We start from the raw sequence: 12,670 nt of genomic DNA, 5'->3' as shown, positions 1-12,670 counted from the left end.
CACTTGTTCTGGACACAGGTACCATTCAGACCCCGTTGGTTGGCCTGAACTATAGTGCTAATAAGTAACTTTTCCCCTAGTAACCCCTTTTTTATGTTTTTTTTTTTCTTTTAATCCTGCTTTGTAGCATACTTTGCTGCTTCTTCTCTTCAGATATACTTAAATCCTGTTATCTTGCATGATCCAGGAAAAAATGTTTATGGAATTTTTTTAAGCAACCAGATGGAAATGGAACCCTGTGCCATGGTCAGTGGAGGTGGTCATGAAAAATCATGACAAGGCTGTTGTCTTAAGAAATGTCAGTATTTCTGTAAAAGAAGTGGTGCCTATAGGCTAACACATTCAAGAATGTTTCAAAATTTAGCATCATGAACCGCGCTGCTTTTGAATTTTCATTTATCAACACTAGAGGAGTGTTGCCATTGTACATGACTACTTATTTTTTGGGTTAAGATTCCTTCATGTTTGACTTATTCATCTCAATCTTTGTTTAACTATATTTGGAAGCATGTTTAAATTTTTCACCACTGAGTGCTTTGCTTCACTAAGGACTAAATTTTTCTTTAAAGCAGACCTGTTTTTAGGACTTTAGCCACTGTCATTATTTTTAAGTCATGTAATATACTGTGCAGTGTTTTGTAGGGAAGCAGTGTCACAAGCTCTTGGTTGTGTTCAGTATCAGAACAGATCTGAGTTTATGCTCTGACATTTGGCAAATTACAGTGAAATACTGTATTAGGTTTCCCCTCTAATATGTGAAGTGAGATAATCTTCATAATTGAACTCAAAGAACCAATAGCTTATAAGGGTGCTTCACAGAGTAGTTTTTCCAATTTTTATCCTCTCAATGTACTTACTATTTGCTAACATGTGTTGTTATGACAGTGATTGGAAGACAGAGTAGTACTGGGAGTTGTGTTCTGTGTTCAGAATTATTTCAATGGAGTTAAGCAATACAACTTAATAGAGTTATATTAACAAGTGCTGCTGCTGGAATGTTGTGGGAGAAGCCAGTCTCATGATTTTCACACTTGTATTTCTGTCTGCCCAGACAATTTCACTTATCTCACTTATCTTGCAATCATTCCTCAAATACTTCTTTAGAGAATCAGAAAGTGTTCCATTCCTTTAAATATATTTCTTTTACAAATACCTCATTTGATTCAATGCAACGAAGAAGTCATGCAGCAATTCATAAAATGTGCTTATTGTGTCAAATCTTGCTTTCCTGTTTATCTGTGAAGTCCTGGAGAGTAAAAACAACAAATATGATTTGAGTTTTGTGCAACTGAACTATGAGAAAATGATTTCCTTCTGACTTGTTCAAATAAATTCGTAGCCTCTAAGTTTCATTTTTCAGACACCCAGATTAGGTATCAGGATCCTGAAGGAAGGAACTGTCATCTCTTGTTCATCCTGTGCATGGAGTCCAACTACCGGTCAGAATATTGTCTTCATGAGCTTCTGGCAATGCCCATATTTTTCACCTTCCTGAACTCATGTCACTAATATCCGGTTTGCACGGAGTGACATTTAGAAATACGATAGAAAATATTGAAATGTCTCTCTTAGATACAAACCAACCAGCAAATGAACTTGTGAAAATAATGAAACACACTGCTTTCATTTTTTAAGCTGAAGTACTATAAAACATTCCTAACACTACAGTTTTAAAAAACCCCAAACAATACCATAGAGGTTTTTTAAAATTCAAAAGTATCTTTGAAAAGCATATCTGCTTATTGCCCGTGGAAGAACACTTATTTCTAAAATATAGCTTATTTTTTTTGTGGAATTGGCTGGAGTCTAAGGTTTGATTCAGCTTCTCTGGAAAGTAAAACTGTGTTGCTCAATCTCACTTTGTCTTGAATTTATTCCTTGATCCAACATCTCCCTCCCCTTTATCTCTGACACTGGTGCTGAGTATTTTGTAAGTGTAGCTCTTTGTAGTTAACAGAATGTACCTGGGAAACAGGAAGAATTCTGTGAAAAGAACATGAGGATTATCATACTAAGCTCATCTTCTCCCTCTTGGTGTCCCCTGGAACAGGTTCTTAGTGGTTTAGATAGTTGTTGGCTGTCATAGTGCCCAGGATATTTTAGAGAACACAGGATCCTGTGTTTTCCCAGAGGAGTATAGATAAACAGGTCTAGAAGTTTGCACGTATGAAAAACACATACCCAGGATGTTGCTGTAGGTTGGTGTTCTGCTCTTCGTGCAGTGTTGTGTGGGAATGACAGCTGGATCTAATCCTCAGCACACAGGATTTTTGAGGAAACAACTGGCAAATTCCTTCCTTTACGAGACAGTGACCAATGTTTGTATTAGCAAGTCAGCTTGTTTCTGTCCACAAAGAGTGATGGTTCTGCATCTATGGGGAGATGTGTTGGACTGGAGCGTGACAGTCTTCTGGAGCTGTGCAACGTAATGTAGTTCCTACATTAGAAGTATTAAAAATTTCATTATACTTCTTAAGTGGCTTGCCTAGTTCAGATTTAAAAACCTTGACTTAGTTTGTTCCGAGACCTCTACCACAAATGTGTTCTTGTCAAATGGAGAAAATTTGACTCTTATTAACATGTTTAGGGTCTTATTAACATTACAGACACTACGGTCACGGTGATGGAAAGGCCTGGATGGAATAAGCAGAGAATGTTACTTCCCTTTCCTTTGAAGTGCTCATCATGGATAAGGTTTTTGAACCAGCTATTCAGGTGTGTCTTACTGGTTTGCTTCTAGAAACCACCTCTTTATCCCCACTGACATCTCTCTTCAGATCTTTTACCCTCTCTGAGATGTGTCTCTAAACTAGTTTTCAGTGGTGTGCTGCCCCAGCTGTCTGTGTTCCTGTGTGTGGATATGAGCTTTACATGGAGCAACACTGCATTTTCAATTGCAGACAATGTGGTTCAACAGCTTCCTCTCTTTTACCCTCTGATTTCAGTTTCTTTCTAGTCTGGGAATACCCACCTTTGCACATGTGCTGTGAAGTATTTAGTCTGCTGTACAAGTACAGCTCACCTTGCTGCAGAGCTAAGTTCAAGTGAATGGGAAGCCTTAATTTCCTTCCTTTTCCTGCAAATCTGTTCCCTTTGCATTTGTGTGGTTCAGTGCAGAAAAAGAAAATAGAATTAGTTTTGTTCCACAACTTGTTCTGTGGCAGCTGCCTGAAGGCCAGTACACTGGTTATATACACATGTTGCTGTTTCCTGTTAAAAGTTTACATCAATAAACATCGTAAAATAAAATGAGGATTTGATGGGTAATCAAGTTCTTATCAGTATGTTTCCCTTAACTTGCACTCAGACAAGCATTCCATCTTTTTGTACTCACTAATGCCCCTCTCCACATAGTGTTTTTTTTTTCCCAATGAACATGAATATTAAAAATACCAACCAACTTTTGTAGAAACCTTTGCAGAACAGGCTGTTCCATCCAATCTGCTTGTGCTGTACCCTTGAGTCTCTTTACAGGAGTTATGTCCAGTTCTCTTATTGCTTACTGAGGCTTCAGAACCAAATCAGTGCTTTCTTAGGTATTTTCTTACAGGCTGAAAACCTGTTAACTGTTTTTGGATCGTCAGGGCTTTTCTTACACTGCTGGCCTGGTTGGTAGTAAGTGGGAAAACACGATCATCCTATTTGAAATTAAATGGATACTCTTGGATTATGTGCATTTCCAATACAAGTTCCTGCTTTTCAGTAACTTCTGATCTCTTCTTTGGTTTAGTTATCAGATTTAACTTAGTCCCTTGCTCTGTGCAAAACCAAAGCTTTTTTTTTCAGGGAGCTTACATGAACATACATGGTGAGTGGGAGTGAATTCTGATTCAGAAACTTTCATAGATGACAAGGAATAGATGGTGATGAGCCATGTTCTGTGGTGAGTTGTTGATAGCAGAGTTACTGGTCTTGTAAAGCCCTGTGAGAGGAATGTCAGTCTCAAATATTTCTTTAAATACAACAGGAAACTCATTTTTGACCAGACAAGTTGGTGCCTGTGGGACTTGTTGAGGGGATTCTGAAGGGCTTCTCTGGGCACTTTTTTCTCTCTCAGTATTTCATAGGCAAGTGAAGGGTGTTGCTGTGCAGAGAAACAGAATGGCTGAGGTCTCCTGCATCTGTGTGACTGGGGAGTTCTGTTGTCTTGTTCAGAGTATTATAGGAAGGAATGTTTACTTTCTCATATTTACATTGGAAAACAAATGTTCCAATAAAATGGAAAGTTTCTATCTGATCTGTTAATGAGTTTTCAGGATTATTCTCTTCACCTCTGGACTTCTCATTCCTCTTAGGTTTTCTTTTGTCCCTTTTTCTCTGTCTGTGATTTAGCCTCCTGCCCTTAGTATTTATAGGTATGTTGTTCCCATCTTGTATTTCATCTTTGGCTTGTATCTATTTTATAAAGTTCTGCTTTACCCATCTTCTCCCCCGATTTTTATTGCTGCCTTAGGCTTTTTCTTCCTCTTTTTTTTTTCTCTTCTACCTCAGGAGAAGAAAATATCTCTCACGTGCCTCTCCTTACCCCTTCCTACCTTAATTTTAAATTAACTGTAGAAGAACTCTCCACTTTGTCACTCGATACAACCCATTTTGGAAATTCCCAGTGTGTGGCAGAAGCCACTCACTTTGCCATTGTCTAGGTGCTTTTCCTTGTATCCAACTTTACAAATGACCTTAGCAATTAGACTAGAACAGGATGGTCAGATATAAAGTTGCATGGACTTTTACAATGTGTCATTGTACAGCAAATAAATACCTTCAAGTTTACATGATCCTTAACATGCTCATACTTGCTTTAAGTACAACATTCTGATAGTTAGGCTTCTCCCTTTCTCCAGCCTTTTGACTGAAAACATACTCATTTTATTACTTTCTTTTCGAATGATAGGAACGTGTAAAAACCCTTGAATTTGCCAGAGGCTGAAAAAATGCACCTGTTTATGTTTTATTTAGCAAGTCTTTATTTAAAAGAATAAATGCAGCAACAGAGTTATGTCAAGTGAGTAATGATCTAAACTTGTGCCTGACTGCACCTTTGCATAGGTCATTCGGAAAGGCTGGCTGACCATCAACAATATTGGCATCATGAAGGGAGGATCCAAGGAATACTGGTTCGTTCTAACCGCGGAAAGCTTGTCCTGGTATAAAGACGATGAGGTAAGGAACGAAGAACTTTGTACTACTGGGGAAAAGAAAAGTACTAATTCAGTCTTCTGATACCAGCTTGAAATATTAAATCAGCTTGTACAGCCTTGAACTGAAAGATTGTTTTAAGGTTTTAGCTGTGGTCTTTGAATTTCTATTTTGATTCATGAAGAATGCTGAGTGTCTAAGACTTCTGTTGAAATGCTGATAACAAGGAAAGGGTGTTGTGGGGGGTGTTTTTGTTTGTTTGTTGTTTTCCTTTTTTCCTCTCTTCCTGTGATTTCCACACATTGCTCTAAAAAAGAAAAAAAAGGGAAAAAACCCAGGCTGTTCTGAAATGTTGTGGATATTTTCCTATGTCTGTTTGGGCTGCTCTTACACATCTACTGTAAGTTGATCATAAATCGTCTGGGTAAAGTTACTTTTAAAAGTAGCTACAGCAGTTGGTTTAATGATAACAATTCTTCGTCCTCATATTCTGAGATGGTGAAAAGCCTGTCTACAGAGTTCTGTAGCTGTTGGTATGGATTTTCAGATTTGACAAAAAGTGTGCTTTTGTGGATGATCAGTAAATCTGAGGTGAGTAATATGGGAACTGGAAAAAGCATTTCTCTGGTGAAAAGGATATCAAGGTTGCTCACTATATTGAATATACCAGTAAGAAGCTTGTTAGTTCTGTTTCATTACTTTTTCAACAATGTTTGTAATGATGTGCTTTATCCAAAACTCCAGCAGTATTTTGAGGGTTAAAATATGATTATTATGTGCACTGTCAGATTTATGGTAAGGCCTTTGTGGGTTATTTTAAGGTTTGTGTTGGTGTTTGTAGAAAAATTGGGTTCTGAATTTTTTTGAAGTTAAGTATTTCCAGCAAAAATTTAGTGATTTTTAGGGTGAACCAGTTCATTGGATGGAAGAGGCACAGGTAAAGACAAAGTTTGAAATGAGCTGTAAAACATCACTCAATCTTTCCATCTTAATTTAGATAATAATCACAACACTGGCTGATCCCAGCAAAACAGGGAGCTGGTTGATGGGGACTGCAGACAATTCATATTCTCTTTAAACTAGTGTAGTGTTTTACTGCAGTAGATTTTCTGGAAGCAGTGGGGAGAAGTCCTGCAGTGCATGTGTGTATAGTCAGAGCTTTCCTGAGTCCTGCAAATTCAGGATGTGGTACTTGCCATAGGGAGTTCCCTCAGTAATGCTGCTGATGGTGGAAACTGTGCTGGTCAGTAGGGTTGGTTTGTTTGGTTTTTTTCCTTGGGTCAGTGGCTATTTTGGGACAGACCTTAAGACTGAGGGACAAATTAGGTTAATTTTTAAGATTTTGCCCCTTGCTCTTTTATTTAAGCTTTAAAGGGATTCAAATGTATTTACTGTAACAGGAAAACAAGTGTGTGTCAGGCAGAGGGGAGGAGCCACAGGATAAATGCTAAGAGGGGAAGTTTTATTCTCAAATTGCTGAAATATACTTTGAAAGAAATGCAAAAGTCACTTCATGAATTTGAAAATTTGAAGCTGCTGGTTTTTGTGATCTGCCTTAAGGTTACTAGAACTTGCTTTCTTAGGTTCAGTACAGGTAACTGGAACTAAAACAAGCGATGGGGGGAATTAACACCCCTTGCTGTGTTCTGTCTCAGGCAGTTGGAGGTGCATCCAAGATGTGCTATGGCAACTTTTAATGTAGTTTTTTTAGACCTTTTTGAGTCTGGTCTTTGTTTAATGCGGAATATAAAAATTCCTAAAAATGCTAATGGTATGTCTTGTGTGATGCAACTTTAAAAAATAAATAATTAGTTTTGGTAGTCTGCTGGAGGGAGTCACCTGGGAAACTCAGAATAGTACGTGGAAAGAAATAGCCACTGGGTGATTTCTAAATACATATTTTAAAGTAATGTCTCTTAATTGCCACACAGTTATGTTTTGAGAGTCATGAAAATGCCAGTAGTTCATTCAGGCCAGTATGGGAGCTCACTGAGGAAATATCATAGAGTGGCAAGACAATATAATAGGATAGTACTATTCTGTGCTTTGCTGGTGGAAAAAGTTCCTCCTTAAGTACAGATTTGCTGTGTAATTTGATTATGTTTTCCTGGTAAAGAGTATACAAAGTTATGATTTTTAATTTTTTTTTTTGTACTGAACCTTTCTTAGTAGGACTGAAAAAAAAATTAGTGAGGTCTATTCTAGCTCCTTTTTGAAGAAGGTCAAAGCCACAGCTTGGCTGTTAGTCAAACGACAAGTGACTTGTTTCAGAAACAGACACTATGGGCTTTGAAAATAAAGAAGTAAATATATGATCTCCTGGCTGAATTCCAATTTTTAGAATTGCGTTTTGCCTCCTTAAAACGTTCTCCTCATTTGCAGCGTGATTTGGTAGTTGTCACATCCTGTTCTCAGCTGCTGACTGAACCGGCTTTGTGCGGGTGTGTTTCCCCCTGGTGAGATTCACAGTCTCGGGGATGTGAGAAGTGATAACCGTGTTTGTGTCTCTGGCTGTGCCCTTCGGGGTCGTGGGGAGTTCGGAGCCCCGTCCTCCCTCTCGGGCTGGTCCCTGCTGCAGTCCCCTCACAGCAGCACCGACCCCTCCATCGCAGCTGGGGACGATGCAGAGTCAGGTCTCACCTTTGTCCTTTTGCCACAGCGATGGGTTTGTTCCCCTGTGCCTGTACCCCTGAGCTAGGAATGTGGTAGCAGCTTCGTACCAGAGAGCTCTGACAATGTACTTTCCAAAACTCCAGTGCCTGCTGGGGCCTCCAGGGCTGTGTACCCCCTCTAGTGTAAGCTGAGACCGTTTTCTAGTCTGGAATTTACTCTGACATCAAAATCACTCTGAGTGCTAGTGGTTGCTTGCTAGTGCCATGAGAAGGATGTAAATGGCTTCCTTTATTTGCGAGGTGCAGCTTTGATAAGTGATGAATCCACAGTGGAATGCATTTTGAAGCAAGTTGCTTTGGCAAAAGACTTCAGATTTTGCTGTATGATGTCAGTGTTACAAAAGAAAGAATTGGTTTCTTGACATGGTTTCGTTGTTGTCAAACATACTACAGGATTTTACTCCTGGTGAGAGGGACTCTATGCCTAAGAATGCTTCTTTAGGCTTGTTATTATGGAAATATCCAGTTGATGTTCGAACAGTGTCCTTAAAGCAATTACAGTATTAGTTCTGTGAGTACTGATCTGGGTTAGTTTCTGATCCTGCACACAGTTGCTTGTGTTCATAACTTTGCTGTGTGACCAGGACCATGACTTTGTGCTTTTCCACTTAAAAATGAAACAAGGAAAATGCTGTGCACCTCTTTGAGGCTGCAAGATTGCAATAAGTGCAAGATTAGAACGTTCAGTGACCCTACAAATACAGCTTTATTTCGTAGAGTATTCCGTGTAATCCCAGCTGGAGCGTTTTAAGGCACAGCTACACACACATGATTAAATCTGAGCATTTTAGCTTTCGGTTGTTACTGTCTTGTTAAGTAGCATTAACGGAGGTTCATTGAGAGTCAGCCTGCAAATGCAGAGTTTGTGAATTAGCCACTTCTGTGTCAGGATGAAATGGACTTTGGGAACGTGGAATGCTTGTGAATCCAAAAGCTCTCAATGTAAACAAATGGCTGTCATTTGTAAAGTCGTGTAGCATTTTTACAGGGCATGGTCAGAGACTGTGATTTTATTATTCTTTCTAAAGCATCTAGAGATTTTGCTGGCATTATTGGTGTGCAAAGGAATCCAAGCTGCACTCTAGGATTAGAACTTCTGAAAATGTGAAATTTACATGTATTGGGAAAATCCCCTTTGGTCTTATTTTCAAAGAAAATATTTCCGTTCTGTTTCAATAGGAAATGATAGTATTGTCAACAGCTGGTCATAGACATAGTTTGTATTATAATTTCACAGTTTATTCCCAATTGTAAAAAAAAAAAAATTGTTATGTGAGATTTGGGAGCAAGATACAAAAGTAAGTGAGGAGGTGAGAAAGTGGCAAGGGGAGAAGTTACTCTAATGTCTGACACTGTGTGTGTTTACAGAATTAACTTGCCCCAAAACAGACTGCTCTTGGCTTCTGTGGCAAGCAGGAATGTCAGTGAGTTTGATACAGCAATAATCTAATAACGCAAGTTGCTCAAGTTATGCCTAGGAATTAAATGGAAGGACAAAACATATGGAGGTGCCGCAGAGCTGCGTATAAATAAAACTTACTGTTAGTGAGTTAATGAGAACAACTAGGAAAAGAGTACTATAGGAAGCACAGTAAAAATTTCAGCAGTGGGTTTTATTGTAGTTTAGAGGCAGTGTCTGACTCTGGGTGGGTTGCAGCACGCAGCTTGGTACTGACCGGCCGTCTGGGATCCAGTGACTCGTGGCTGGAGCTGGTGGTGCAGGTGCTCTGGGGTGTCAGAGCCGTTTCCCACTGGCGGCTGTTCCCTCAGGCTGGGTTGTCATGCGACTGCCTGTCTGTGCCTGCTGTACAGGTGAGAGGATGTTCTGCACAGCAAGTGTAGACAGGCAGACACATGACAACTCCGTCCAGCCAGTCCCTTGGAGCCATCACCGCTGGTGTGCAACACTTTGTACCAATCCAGTTTGGGGGGGCTTTGTTGGGGAGGGAACACACATAACAGAATTAAACTTTAAAGCATTAGGAGCTGCAGAACAAGAACAGAACTTGATTTTATTCAGAAAAGCAGCATTTCGGTACATGAGTTATCGTTGTGCTGACATGTATCGGGGGTGCGATTTCAACAGACTGGTCACACTGAACATTTGGAAAAGCGAAAAGAACTGAAGCCAGCGTTTATTTTATATGCAATTCATACAGGGGTTTGCCTGCAGATTGTACTTGCACATAGTAATTTAACCAGATGTTTTTACTCTTCATGGAAGCACAGAAATACTGAAGTTCAAGATAAAAGATATGTTTATACAGTGCATATTTTCTAAGAGCAGATAAGTACAATAATCTGGCATGTTAAAAATAAAAATCTTTCTGTATAAATGGAGGCAGCCACTTGCACATTAACCCCATTATAGGGAGCATGCTGGAAAGAAAACTGGTTGCATTTTATATCAGTTTTGCTAATATGCAAGAGCTACACATGTGTGATATTTCTTTTAGTATTTTGGTTTGCATATTTCATTTTAGCTTTCTCTCAAAATACGTACTTTGTATGACCTTGTAAAATTTCAGTAATATTTTTTCCCCTTAAATACAGACCGTACTATAGATCAAAAGTCTGCAAATAGCATCATTTCACATCACAAGATGTGCTACTTGGCTGAATTTTTCTGTATGCAGAATACACACAGTGACTGTAATCCAGCTTTGCAGTGACATTTGCCACATCACTGGGGTGTTGTTTCAAAAGGTATAAAACACTCTGGAACGTTAAGAGGGGAAAAGGATAGTTGTATCAATTGCCTGTACAGATTAAACGTTTCTGGTTTATAATGGTGTTCTTGAATCTCTGTTGCTCGCTAGTGCCACCATAGGTAACAACAAACCAGTGCTTTCAAACCCTTCTCAAACATATTCCATACAGAACAGCAGCCAAACAGTTTTTAAGTTCCAGCCTGAAAACTGATTATAAAAGGGATGCATTTACCAACAAGCTAAAGGTGGGGGTAGTGTTGAGGTTTTAAACTAGACTAATAATAAATGAATATGTGATTATTCAGGTGTTCTGGCTCTAATAATTGTTTGGCCATGAAGAAAAATATACATTTTAGGTAATATGCAAGCTGAGTATACAAGTTAAGATTATCAGTTATATGAATAAAATTTTCCTTGAACCTAACGAGGTGGAATAAGATATCTTAAATAAATGAATAAAGCACAAAACATGGCTAGCTAATTCAGACATGAAAAATTAATTCCAATACATTAAATAATTTGTCTTTATAATACACCTACTTAAATTTTTGTAGCTCTAAGTAAAATTTTAAGAGTATGCTTTAAGTTGATGTCTTCCTACCCACTTGACCATTTTGAAGAAAAACAAAAGTGGCAAATTAGAAGTACTTTTAAAATAAGTATAATACAATGATTGTTTCATAGATTTCGTCACATTTAACTGCTTCATTTAGTTGGAAGAAAATTAGGTCTCGCTTTCTGTGTTATGCATCCTTCTTGAATTAGCAAAGAATTGTACAGTAAAATTCATTGGCAACCTATAGTAAAAAAGATTGGAAGAATAAAAGTATAATTTTGTATAATAGGTTTTCTATTAACAACTACCAGGGACATTGTGCTGGAAGGAAAGTTTTAAGTGGAAAGTTTGTGCGGTCTTTCTAATAACTGTACACAAGGAGAATTCATCAAAGAATCAGCAAAAAACTTTACATCTCAAACACAGGCAAATTTATTTTCCCTCCAGTTAATGCCTTGGGTGCTGCTAATGACTAGATAGTTATCTCCTCTTGATTCTTATTTAAAAACTGAAATTCCTTGCAATTGTAGTAAACTTGCTAAAAGGGCTTTTTGCAAGCACATTTTTGTGTGCTGTGTCTGGATGACTCACTGAGTCAGTAAAGGGCTTGAGAATATTTTAGAATACTTGTAACAAAAAAAAAAATCTCGTGATTGTCAATATTATATTTACAGAAAACCTGTGTTAAGGATTTGACTTTAAATATTGGTACCTTGGAAACTGAGTTGAGTACTGTATTCTCTCCAGCGGTGATCAGGACTTTTTATTTAAGGGAAGGTTGTTATTTTTAGATACTGCTTTGCAATGCTGCATAAAATACAGTACAGAAGTACAGTAGCATTATTGAGGAAAGTTTCATTCTTAACTGTGGCATTTCCTGTCTTTTTGTAGGTTTAAACCTGACCCTTAATAGTATTTCAATTAAGATTTTTTTTTTCCTAAATAAAGTACAGTTCAGGAAGCAAAGCCTTTTACAAGTAAAAGTAAAGTTATACTATTGATTAAAATCTATTATTTAAAAGAAAACCCAACACACTAAGGTTTAGGGTTTTTCATTTTCCGATCTGCTTAGCAGATTTCAATTGAAAGATTATAACAATTTAACATTCTATGCAGAAGCCTAGAATTTTTATGCAGGTATTTTACTATTTTAGTTATAATATTTTCCATATAGTAATGATACTTGGGTGGTCTGGGCGCACGGTGATAGTGCAGGAAGGGGGGCAAGGAGCATGGAGAGGGTGGCAGTGCTTTAGTCCTCTGAAAATACAGATGCACTAAATAGCACTGGGAATAGTAATACAGAAGACAACATGCAAGTTAATGACAGGGCAGAAAAATGTCAAATGACATGGCTTTTTTTAAAGTAACTAGTTTTTTTCACGTTTGGATGCTTGTTTGATCTATATTTATTTCTGTAAAGTTGACTGATTTGCCCCCACCCTTCTTTCTTTTTCCTTTTTTTTAACATTAAAGGAATAGCTACAAAAAGGTTGAAATATTTTCTTCCTCTCTCCTATTTAATTTTGTTGAGCGCACCAAAAAAAAAATTACACTCCTTAAAGATTAAATAAAGTCCATTATATTGAAACACC

General features: G+C 38.0%; 1 protein-coding gene across 10 annotated transcripts in view; it reads left to right on the top strand.

Annotated features, from left to right (window-relative positions):
• DNM3 (dynamin 3) overlaps window positions 1–12,670 on the top strand; it is a 171,942-nt gene that overhangs the window by 45,992 nt on the left and 113,280 nt on the right. For all 10 annotated transcript variants that reach the window (XR_003543275.2, XM_027734882.2, XM_027734883.2 and 7 more), the window contains one exon: window positions 5,047–5,160. Coding sequence is in view for 9 of the 10 variants with exons in the window: in XM_027734882.2 (XP_027590683.1) it covers window positions 5,047–5,160 (114 nt within the window). In the remaining variant the exon portion in view is untranslated. The remainder of the gene's footprint in view (window positions 1–5,046; window positions 5,161–12,670) is intronic.

Source organism: Pipra filicauda, unplaced genomic scaffold (assembly GCF_003945595.2).
Source record: "Pipra filicauda isolate LSUMZ 115617 unplaced genomic scaffold, ASM394559v2 scaffold396_size653610_pilon, whole genome shotgun sequence".
NCBI lineage: Eukaryota > Metazoa > Chordata > Aves > Passeriformes > Pipridae > Pipra > Pipra filicauda.
This window is presented reverse-complemented; position numbering and strand designations above follow the sequence as displayed.